The sequence below is a fragment of the Marmota flaviventris genome, chromosome 8 (assembly GCF_047511675.1).
Source record: "Marmota flaviventris isolate mMarFla1 chromosome 8, mMarFla1.hap1, whole genome shotgun sequence".
NCBI classification, from domain to species: domain Eukaryota; kingdom Metazoa; phylum Chordata; class Mammalia; order Rodentia; family Sciuridae; genus Marmota; species Marmota flaviventris.
In genome coordinates this window covers 69,673,146-69,685,727 of record NC_092505.1, presented here as the reverse complement: position 1 = coordinate 69,685,727, position 12,582 = coordinate 69,673,146, and the positions used below count along the sequence as shown (strand labels likewise).

The 12,582-nt window shown below is 40.6% G+C and overlaps 1 protein-coding gene across 1 annotated transcript in view; it reads right to left on the bottom strand.

Annotated features, from left to right (window-relative positions):
- The window catches only part of Myh15 (myosin heavy chain 15), a 163,143-nt gene that overhangs the window by 15,684 nt on the left and 134,877 nt on the right, over positions 1-12,582 (bottom strand). Inside the window, 3 exon segments of the mRNA XM_071614911.1 lie at positions 97-323; positions 7,754-7,817; positions 10,509-10,633. Of these exon segments, the coding sequence (XP_071471012.1) occupies positions 97-323; positions 7,754-7,817; positions 10,509-10,633 (416 nt within the window).

Below are 12,582 nucleotides of genomic sequence, written 5' to 3'. Positions count from 1 at the left end.
TTTTAATTTAAGCATACTCTTGTTCTCTTACAGGATGAAATTTGTTGTCCTCAGCTTTATTTCTCAGGACAATCTGTTGCTTAGTTTGCATTTCACCTTCACCCTATATTACCTTCATTGACTCTGAAGCTGTGTCAGGTATTTGGTTGCCTCAGACACCTGCCAGTTGGCACAGTGAAGCTGGCATTCCATCTCCATCAGGTCCCCTTCCATCTTCTTCTTCAGCCTGGTAGCCTCAAGTCTGCTCTTGGCTTCAGAATTCAGACTAGACTGAAGGGATTCAATAGCATACTGCTGTTTCTGCCTAATTTTAGAATGACATTCTGGGGAAAAATATCACACACCCAAATTAAGAAAAGTTGCCTGCTATGTTCACAACAGCTTAGAAAATTGAAAAAAAAAATTAAAACTCAAGAAAAATTCCAGGCAATTAACAAAATTAGTTTTGTTATTCTGCTTTCCATTGCTGTAACACATGCCTAAGACAAATCAGCTTATTAGAAGGAAAGGTTTATCTTGACACACAAGTTAGTAGGTTTCCATCTACAGTCACTTGACCCTGTTGCTTTGGACCTGTGGTGGCATAGTACATCATGATGGGCACATGCAGCAGAGAATCTGCTCACCTATGACCCCCAAGAAGCAAAGACAAAAGAGAGTAAGGGTCTGGGTCCCCTTATCCCCTTTAAGGGCATGCCTCTAAGGTCCCACCTTTCCTCCACTGGGCCTCACTTCCTAAAGGCCCCACCCTTTTCCAAGAGCACTATAGACTGGTGGCCAGGCCTTGAATATTGGCCTTTGTGGAATAATTTCAAACCATGGCATTCCATCTCAGTTTCCCAGAGTCTCATATCCATTTCATTACACAAAATCCATTTAGTGCATCCCCATGGGTCCCCACAGTCTTACAAGTTCCAGCATTGCTCCAAAGTCCAAGTCCAAAGTCTCCTCTGAGACTTAGGAAACCTGTACTATGAGCCCCCATAAAGATGAAAATAATTATGTACTTCTGAGATGCAATGACACAGGTGAACTCCTCTATTTTAAAGGGAAGACTAGGGACAAAATTAGGAGGAATTAAAGTAAGGCTGAAAAGTAGCAGCAAAACATTAAATCCTATAGCTCTAAGTATGGCATCTGGGGTGCCTCATGTGACCCCATGGGACTTGGACAGCCCTGCCCCATGACCTTGCTGGATTCAGCCCATATGGCAACTCTCCCGGGATGGCTGAACTCGCCCTGCAGCTTCCTTCAGCAGGCATCCCACCTTCTGGCATCCCCAACACCCTGGGTTTTCCATTGCAATTTCAGTTTCACTCTCACAGATTCACACATGGCCCCACTGGAGGCTGCTTGCAGGGATTCTGACCTTAACACACATTTCCTGGCCTTCTAGGTTTTCCTTTGAAATATCAGTGGAAACCTCCATGACCCATAACTCATAGAGTCTGCATGCTTACCATATCAGCATCATGATGGGGGCAAGGTCTGCTGCCAGTGTGAGCCATACGGGGTGCAGTGGCTTCTGAGTGCTGGGACAACTGAACATAGGGAAACCAATCCTGAGAGGCCAATTCTACTTGGTGGCCCTGTGCAATCGGGGTCCTTTAGGGCTCTCTTCTCAAAAGAATGCCTTTGACATGAATTTACACTTTACACCCTTATATTATTCAGCTTTCTGTGACTAGAACAAATACCTAGGAATATTTACCTTATAAGGATGAAAGGCCTATTTTGGCTCACAGTTTCAGAGTTTTCAGTCCACAGTCACCTGGCCCTTTGTTTGGGCCCATGGCAGTGAAGTACATCAGGGAAGGAGCATGTGGCAGAGGGTTTCTAACTTCATGGCAGCCAGGAAGCAAGGATAAAGAGAGTAAGGGGCTAGGGTCCCACTTGAAGGACAGAACCCTAATGACCTAACTTGCCTCCACTAGGCACCAACTCCTAAAGATTTCACTCCAATAGTGCCACAGGTTGGTGATAAGTTTTTCAGATATGGGCCTTTTGGGGACACTTTAATTAGAGCATGAGTCTAAAGTATTTTTTTTTTTTAAGAGAGGATGAGGGGTTAGGTTGGTGAACCTATGTCCATCATAACAGATTAAGTAAGATTTTTAGACCAATCCCAACTTGCCCCCAAGTTAAGAAAGCACAAGAGTCTTTTCAAGATTCCTGTGGGGAATTCCTAGTCTTCTCTGAAATCCCCTGGAGGATTATTTAGGGCAAATATCTATATTTCCAAGAGTGTTCAACAGTAAAGTGAGGATGTTGTTATATTACTTTTAATGGTGAAAAATGTCAGAACTGGGCAAAAAAGAGCTACCAAGTTTGGAGTAAGTTCTGAGACCCAGAATACTATCCTAATGGCCTGTAGCCACTAACTATCCTATGATAGCATAGTTCTCTTTCTCTAGGAGTTTGAGAAAACGAATTACTATGTGATATTAAATTGTTTTAATATTCCTTCAAAAGAAGCAAAATATTATGCTGAAACCATATTTATAAAGTGACAGAAGCTCGGACAACTGCTGTGTGTACAGGAAAACCATGATAAAAGGAGGACACCCTAGGCAATTTTCATTTCCCAACACTCTTGCAGATGGTTGGGGATCATGTGATCTAATTCTAGCTAGTGGACTGGGGCCATAGTGAAGTGCACCATTCCAAGTCTTGGCCATGCACATTTTTACTTCTGCGAGTCCTGAACTCTCTCTTCCATATCTATAACATCACAATTGAGAAGAAATCTGACTTCTGGAATTAAAATCCAGATATTTGTCCTGAATAATTCTTAAGGTGATCTCAGAGAAGACTAGGAATACCCCACAGGAATAAAAGATTCTTGTGCTTCACTTGGGGGTGGGCTGGGATTGGTCTGGAAATCTTACTTAATCTGTTATGATGGACATAGATTCACCAACCTATCCCCTCACCTGCTCTTTAAAAAATGAAAACACTTTAGACTCATGCTGTCATTAAAGTATCCCCGAAAGGCCCATATGTTAAAAACTTGTCACCAATCTGTGACACTATTGGAAGTGAAATCTTTAGGAGTTGGTGCCTAGTGGAAGCAAGTTATATGGCTTATTTTCAATTCTGACCTATATTAGACTCTGACTTGGGAAAAACCCAAATTTTTGTTTTAAGCTACCAAAATTTTGTGGTTATTCATTAGAACAATTTAACTGCTATCACTAACATGTGCCCTGTTAAGCTCACACTGTGAAACAGGGATCTAGTGCTGGATGGGGAAGATAAAAGAAAGAAGGGAGGAGCCCTTCTTTCTTTCATTCTTCCTCATGAGGAAGTCTTTCAGAACAAACATCAGAAATGCATTCATCTGGGGTCAGAATGAAACTCCATAATGAGTTGTCATGGAGCCTGTGAGCTGAACTCGGAGGCTGATCAGGGAGGCACACAGCCTGCAGGGGAGCAGGACAATGATCAGAGTTTGCCATTTGGTCACAGGTCGGGGCCCTACTTTTCATGACCACCTTTCTCCTTATGTTGGTGGGGTTGTCTCATAGGAGTTATGGAAATCTGTGAGAAACAAGTCCTTACGGCTCCAGAGCCCAGGGTTAGGACCACTCCTTTGCCAACCCATCACTCTGGCTCTCACAAACTTAGGTCAAACTTTCATGCCTGTCCTTGACTGCTGGGCTTTCATGCCTCTCCCAGTGAAGAATCCTATAGGTCTCCATAAGTTAAAAGGAACTCTTATGGGGTGAAATGTTTATCTCCTAAATTCATATATTGAAGCCTAACCCCCAGTATCTCAGAATGAGACTGTATTTGGAGACAGAAGTTTAAAGAGTTAACTGAGATAAAACAAGGCTGTTAGGGTGGGCCCTAATCTAATAGCACTAGTGTCCCTATAAGAAGAGGAGGAGACACCAGGACTGTGTACAAACAGAGGAAAGACCATGTGGGGACAGTCCAAGAAAGAAGCGGCCATGTGTCTACAAGCCAAGGACAGAGACCTTGGGAGACATGAAGCCTGGCAATCACTTCTTCTCAAATTTGTAACTCCAGAACTGTGAGAAAATCAATATCTATTTTGTAATCTACACAGTCCTTGTATTCTGTGATGAGAGCTCTTGCAAACTCATGTAGCAACACTCATACTCCACATCACTAAAAGCTTTAAGACATTCCTCTGATTTCCATGGCAGAGGCTTTCATTCTTGCTGCAACCGACCGTCCCTACACAGGAAGACAAAAGCATTGCTGGCCTGGTGTCAAAATCCTCTGCATAGAAACACATTCTGCAGCTGACAAACTGTTTCAGATACAAGTTTCCTCACAGTTGTCTATGAAACGTCACGAGTGTCTGCAAAAGCAAACAATGCTGTGGTTTAAGAGGAATGGAAATGGCACAGCCCTGAAGAATGCCTGCTAAACAATCAACACATTTCATGCCTGGTCAAGAAATCTTTAAAATGAGAACTCTCTCAAGCACATTTTTTTTTTTTTTTAAGAAAAACAAAGCACTTAAGATTATGATGATATAGTAAGACATTCCTTTTTGTTTTTCAAATGTAAGAAACTAAATGAAGAAAACAAAAACAAAAATCCAAGCAACATTAAAACTTAAAATTTGAAAAGCTAGTGATTTTAAATGCAGTTCACTAGTTCTTTTATCTTCTCACACTGTTGCTTATCCGTATCACAGAAATATGAGATTCTCAATAATCCAAAGACATGTGATTCCCCTTTAAATGATCTATGAAGTATTTTTGCTAACCATATTAGAATGAGACCCTACTTTCTGAAGATATGAAAAATATTTTCTTAGAAATGGGAAGAAATTTAAACATTCTCCTGACAGACTCAGTCAGACAATTAAAAATTAAATCAAATGGTGCATATAAATTGAGACCATGTGGCAAAGTTTGATATAATTGAGTTCAGAGAAAGGAAAAAATGATGGAGCACCACTAGATACTTAAACTAAGATTGAGACCAGGGTGGGAGAACCATGGGCTGTGAGCCAAATCCCATGGTGCCCATTCGATGGACTGCTTTTAAACTACAACCTCAAAGCTGGGTGATTGCCACAGAGAACATGTGTCTCACGGAGTTAAAAATATTTAGTATCTAACCCTTTACAGAAAATGTTTGCCCATCCCTTCCACAGGTAATCAAACCAAAACAGATGTATTTTGGTAGAATATAAAATTTCAGTGCCTCCTTCCTCAAAGCACCTCCCTGGGTGGAGAGTAGTATATGGACCAAGTGTCAGGATTCTAGGCCAGTGGCATGACTCTCACCCATTTGAGCATTTCAGGGAAACACTGGGACAGGATGAAAGTGACTACCTTGTTCGCAGGCCAGTCATGGTGGTCGGGGTTGACTCCACAGCGATGATGGACACCAGTTTGCCTTTAAGCTGGCCTCCTCCCCTGTGTGTAGGAGAGAGAGGATCAAAGTCAGTCACCAAAGCTCCAAGTTCTTCCATCAGTGACTGCACTGTCACCTCCCCCCCTCTAGCTATGCCAATAGTAACATTTGTAGAAATAAAACATGAAATAGTTGTATCATCCATAAACGTTTAAGAAGCCCTAACTAGAATAGTAGGCCCGATATCCTGCCAACATAGAGCTCCAATATTTGCAAATTAGTGAACTATATCACACACACACCACCAGCAGGTCTCTGAGATGCTCACTCAGGATTAGTCCTCACCAGACTAAGAACAAGTTCAGCAGCCAAGGAGCTGAGGGCCTCATAGTCAGCTGCACTGCCAGGGTCTGGTGTTTTCCTGTGGGTCTCTCCTCTGCTTTCCTGGTCCCTTCAACTCCCTGGGTCATGCCTTAATAGATTGCTCAGCTGGAGGCTGATGGTTTATGTGGATGTAGGACCTTGAACCTCTTCTTCTCTCAGGAAGGTTTTTCTTTGAGCTCTATAATTTCCAGCTTACTTTGGATTACCTGGAAGTTGATGCTTGTGCATTAGCCCTGGCAGTCTACTCAGATTCCTCCTAGTCCTGAAGTCAGATTCAACCAAGGCATTTTGATAGAATCTGCACTCACAGAGCAGATATGCTATGGAATTGTATACAGGATATTTTGGAAAATATGCTCATCTTTCCTTTCTGGATGCTAGATGTACTTATTATGGCTACTATGAATCATTAACTAAAACTAGGTAGAGCTCATCTCCAACGCCTCCAGCCAGCCCCTTCTTTTTCCAGGACCTTCACCACTAATACTGTCTTTGGTTCTTTCTTTTCTTAACCTTAGCTGTGTGGATCTCTAGCTTCCAAAGCACTAAGATTATTACAATTGGTGAACTGCTCTCTGGCATTCAGATGTGCCTGATGAGACACAGACTCTCTGAGGATTCATTCTTTCCTAACTGGGTTTATTTATAGGCACAGATTTGACGTTACCTGTAGTCACATTTTTTTTTTTCTTAACTACACAAAGGAGACATTCATTTTTGTTCCTCGTGGAAGGAAGCAGGACAAACATCAAGGCCCAAAGATTTTGCCTTCATCAAAAAAAATTCTTTTAGACAGTGACTCAGAGCCTCTTAAGTAGACCAGAATTTCTCACTGTAGTCAGTTCTCTGAAGGAAAATGCCAGTGAGTGATAGCAAAGATAACTCAAAGCTCAGAGAGGGCCAAATTTGGCCTGACATTCTCATTAAATAGGGACCCCATAGGAGTTTGGACAGAAAACAGACTGTGGTCAACTGAACATGTTAACAGGATTAATTGTTTTTTAATCAAACACATTGAAAATAAATTTCCAGGTGAACCTCTGACTAATGATTTTCTTTGCTGACATACAGCTTTGACTTAAGGAACAGTTCAGATAGATAATATAATCATCATTAATTCCATGTGTTTATAATTGTGCCTTTGATCTGTAGAGTGAAATGCTTTGCCATCACCAGGTTGCTGATCTTCCTTACCACCTTCTGTAACATGTGGGTGCTTCTTTATTCCCTAACTTTCCCAAGAAGCTAAGAAATAGGATGTCAACAGTCATCAGCTTGTTATACGGAAGTTATGGAAAGATCCAGAAGTGCCTGAGTCCCATCCAATTGAGTTTCCTATTAAGACTCAGCTGCTTCAACAGAGATTCAATAAGGCTCTTAGCTATGGGCTCTGCCCTCACCAAACAAATGGCTAAGTGTACAGGCAGGGGTATGGGAAAACCTCACTCTGCTCTGATGTTACTTAACATACAGCACCCGACTTTTTAGTTCTTTCCTCCATAGTTCAGCATTTTCAGTCTGTTTCTTGAATGCTGAAGGAAGAGACTTGACACAGGGGACCCAGATAGTACACATGGTCCTTATACATCACTTTTTAAGAATGTGTTATCCTGAGTCACATCTGAGAGCAGAAGCTGATTAAATTTAAAACAATTATATGAAGGTATTCCCTTGTGTTAATAGCAGTGCATTTAATGGAAGATTCCCTTACAGTGTTAGTTTCTTTGGTAACATCCCAAAAGAGGTCAGAAAAGCAGCCAAACACAGTGAGTCCTATTCATTCAAGTATCCTGAAATACATAACTATTGTCTTTTCCAAAATAATCTTAGTTACTTAAAACTTTCTATTTCTTCCTCTTTCTCTAAAACTTTCAAATTCTGCTTTAGCTTCCATGAGTTCTAACTGGAAATGAAGACTCTTGCTTTCCAGATTATTTTCCAGAGCTCCCTGGAATAAGTTTAAAAAAATTAAATGAAGTATTATTTTGGACAAAACTTATTGAGAGAGATCTAGGTTTAAATCAGGTACCTGACAACTGGGTGACATGAAAAATGAATGATTGCTTTGTCGTTTCACTAACAGCTTTGACATTCTAAGGAATTTTTAAAAATAGAAATTTTCAATCTTGTCTGTAACATATTTATATGCTTACATTTATTACTCTTGACTTTTTCTAATATATTCCATCTTCAGGGTGAATCAATAAATGTATCAAAGTTGGGACAAAACTACCACCTTATATCTTTTAATTCCAACATCTCAGAAGGTTGGAAGCTGAATGTGTTCAGAGAACAAGAAATGGAATAGTGCCCAAATATTGTCATATAAAGAATAAAAGAATTTAGAATGCACTAGACACATAGCATTAAGTTTGAGCCATTGTTACCTAAATGAGTACTATTACTACAAATGGATTCTTGTGACACATGGGGAGATCCCCTGAGCCTTTGATTGTTGCCTAGGTCAGGGAATTGTTTCCAGGGATGTTTTAAAGGAGATTCAATGCTAACAGTGTAAGTTTGAAGAAATATTTAAAAGTTTGTTTCACAGATAAAATGTCTATAAAGGAAGAAGCAGCAACACACACATGGAGCATGCTAATGTTATATAAGGGCATAAGCATGATGCTCTGTTGGTCAGTTAACTCTGGACAGTTCTGAGGGCAGTGGAAACTTCCGATAATGTTTTATAATCTGCTCTGAGGAGTGATTAACACATACCATCAAAAGTAAAAAGTAAAATTGACTAGAAATTTTAATAAGGCCTCCTTTGATAGTCTTTGAACACTACCTTCAATAGAAAAGAAATCAAAATGGTTGGATGGCAATTTCTTCTGAGGGAGTGGTATAGTTTCTTCAGGAGGAAACTTTCACTTCTAACCCTCTAGAATACCCTGAGAAATGAATCTTTGTAGAGAAGGTGACCTGTGATAATTTGAGTTTTATGGAATTAAAAGAAGAAATAATAATGTTTTTCACAAATGCTCAACCAGGAAAAGAAATAACCCAAAGCCAAGAGTATATGTCCAAATGGATGAAGTATTTATGATGTGGCTGAAGATACAACTGGAGAAAAGTCTAATAGCACGCATTGCCATCTAGTGGTACTAAATGGTATGAGCGCTGTGGTCTTAAGCCATCACCTTTGATGTGAGTCCTGGTTGATTCAATATACAAAGATGCTTGTATGTTACATAGGACTAAAATCACCTCTTTCAAATGTATTTCTCATTGTTTTGTTATAATGTTTAAATTTATACCATAAAATTTACTTTTTTTAGTTAGGATGGTAGCTTCAGAAAGCCCCCAGGCAGGATGCAGAGGGCCAAAGATAACAACTAGATGAAACTAAATGCCTCAACTGTACAAGAACCAGACTTGCTATCAGACACCACACTGCCACCTGAAGGGATTCTATATAAAATGAGGATGATCTCAGGCAACATTTGTGCATAAAAAAGCAAGAGCTGTGCGCTTGAAAACTCTTCATAAAGGGTAATGTGGACTTACCTTCTTCTGCATCACAGCTTTCTTACAGAATTGCAGTGATGAGGTTTAACAGACAATGCTTGTCCAGTGCAGTTCTTTAGGTCTAAATTTATATTACTATATTTTCCCAAAGTTCCCTTCCCCAAACTGACTGGCTGTTACACTTTCAAAAAATCATTCTCTCTACCGGTGAGTAGGTGAGTAGACAGGTAGATATATACATACACACACACATATATATCTCCATATGTATATGGAAATATATGGATATATATATTTCCCCCACACACACCCTGTACTGGGGATTTAACCCAGGGGCTTTGAGAAAGCTAGGCAATTGCTCTACCACTGAGGTATTTAGAGTCAGAATCTCACTAGGATTACAGGCATGTGCTATTAGGGGCTGAATAATAGTGTCCTTGTGTCTATTCAGAAGGTTGAGTCAAACTGATGAAATTCAGCTGGGAGGAAAAAGGCCCTTTAGGGCTTTTATAACACCTCATAACTGTCACAGCACAACTCCCTTTTTAGTTCAGCATCATTTTTGGAAAAAGATCTCCCTTTCAATCTCTCACACACACTCAGGGATAAAGCCAGAGACTTTTGCTGAACTTTGAGTCCATAACACTGAAAACATTCCTGAAAAACTGTAGAAGCACATATCTGAGAACATCTCTGGGAATTTCATTGGAAAAACTAAAGTTATTTTTTTTTTATTTTTTTATTTTTTTTGAGGGAAAGTGTCTTTGATGGACTCTATTTAAAAGGTGTGCAGCTAGGAGGGTATATATTCTTTCAACTTTGGATGAGTACTTGTTGAGCTCTTCCTATAGGCCAGCAGGGTTCCAGGCCAGTGCTTCCCCCAATGTTAGCCTGCATAGGAAACATCAAGGGATCTAGTTAAAATGCAGATTCTGATTCACTGGAGCTGGGGAGAGGTCTGAGATTCTGAATTTCCCACAAGCTCCTGGGTGGTGCCCAGGCACTTGTCCTTAGGCTGCATTCTAAGAGTATAGGCACTGGGGATAAACGGGGGAACAAGATAGCTACAGTTGCTCTAGTCATTAGAATCAGGAGATTTGTATTCACTAGTGTTCATCCTGATCTCTGGGCCTCATTTTCTTCCTTTGTAAATGGGAAAAATAGTTTTTAGGGGGTGATTACCTAAAATAATGCATATCAAGCATTTGGCATGGTGCCCAGCATGTAGTAATCAGTTAAGCCAGTGTCAGGATATGGTTGCAGATTTTCTCTTTTGCTTGGTGGGGAAAACCTCCTTTTTCCCGAGATCATACCTCCCTTTCTTCTAGTGTCACTTGGGCTTCAATCTTTTCTTGTCCAATCGGTTTCTTGACCTTTTCCATTTCAGTTAAAGTCTGGGTCCCTTTTCTATCCTGGTTTGTCAGGCTAGAAATCTGTTCTGGAGAGAGGGAAGAATAGCAGTGTGAGTGAGAGGGCTCAGCCTCAGACCCATGATAACAAGCACATCCAAATACTCCTAGAGGCCTGCTGGGACCATGTTCATGTAATCCTTTGGAAACTTGATAGTAGAGCCACCATTAATTCACAGGGGATCTGTGTTACAATTAGAAAAAGGCATCCCTTTGTCTACATATTCTTTTGCCATCTGCCAGGAAACTGTCAGCAAATGGGAAGGATGGTGCTTCTTAGAGTCAGGGACATTGGACAGCCTGTGCACTCTGCAGGGTGGTTCTGCTTGTTAGAGCCATTTCAGAGTCTACCTGGAAGTACACCCAGACACAGACCTGGAATCCCTACACTTCCAGTGGAAGTGCTTAGCTGTCAACACAGTGTAAGCCACCACTTAACACTAGAACAAGACCTTAAAGCATCAGGTGGTCACTGTCTGCCAGCAGCCAACACATGGCCTCAGATAGGCTAGATGAACACAAGGGGCTCAGGAAAGACAGTGACTTCAACTCAAGCACTTGAAAGTTTTGGCTATCTTAGTATGAACACAGCCTGTGACAGAGGCTTCCAGAAGTCACAAAACCTCTGCCACCTTATACCGGCCTAGTATAGTGTAGGTCTTGTATCTCTGGAAATTACCTCACACTGAGGAGTAGAGAGAGCCCAGGAGTTTACCTGTTCTAGTTCTGAGATCTGGAACTGGTGAAATGTGTAATTTTTTCCCCCTGTACTGAGGATTGAATACAGATCCTTGTGTATGCTAGCAGAGTGTTCTATTACTGGGATATACGCTTACCTTTTTAAAATTTTATTTGGAGACGGAATCTCACTAAGTTGTTCAGGTTGTCCTTGAACTTGTGATCCTTCTGCTTCAGCCTCCTGAGCAGTTGGGAGTATAGGTGTGCCCGAGTAAGATATGACAAAAGTTTTAAGAAGTACAGAACAATGCATTAGATGAGAATTTTCATGTAAATTATACTCCCTTTTCACATATGTCCTATCCAAAGAACGGTTCCTCAGAGAAAACTCAGAGCAGCTTTTCTCAATTCTGACTGCACCTTAGAATCACTTGAAGAGCTTTTCAGAAAAGCCCAAACTCCAAGGCTCACTCTAGACCACATGTGGTCCTCAGATCAGCTGGTATAGGCCTCACCTAGGAATTTATTAGATGTGCAAATTCACAGGCCCCATTTCAAACCTATTGAATCAAACTTTGGGGTTGTGCCCAGCCATCTGTTACAACAAACCCTCCAGGTTTGGATGTAGCTGAAGTTTTCTATCCAGTTTTTGAGCACCCCTCAAAGCCCAGTCAGTGATCATGGACTGTGGAAGTCAAGACAGAAAGCAGTAGTAACAAACTTGCCTCCAGGGCACCTTGGGGTTATCATGCGATTGATTGGTGGTGGGGTAAATTGGCTGCATGTTAAAATTTTTAAATTCATTTCTTTAACTCTGCTATTTCATTTCTATGAATCCCTTCTGCTGAAATATTTATGTGTATACAATATATAATATAGAATTATTTATAATTATGAAAACTTAGACCTAAAGTAAATAGGTTAAATAAGTTTTGGTCAACCCTATTATGAAACACTATCTAGCTTTTTAAAGCATGTGGCAGCTCTTCATGCGTAGGCATGTAATGAACTACAAGGTACATGGAAGGGAGCATAGCTGTGTCCACCCTGGAGCCCAGCTGCTCAACACCCAGATCTGCTACTTATCCACTGTGAAGCCACCCAAACCATTTAACCTTACTTATGTGACTCAATATAATATCCATTTCACGCATGAAACTAACATCAAGGCTCTTATGAGACTTAAACAATGAATAGCTGTATGAAAAACAGTACCTAGAATATAGCATGGGCTACACAAATATTTGTTAAATTATAAAATATACTGAATAAAAGGTATGGAACAATTTTTAATCTGGTT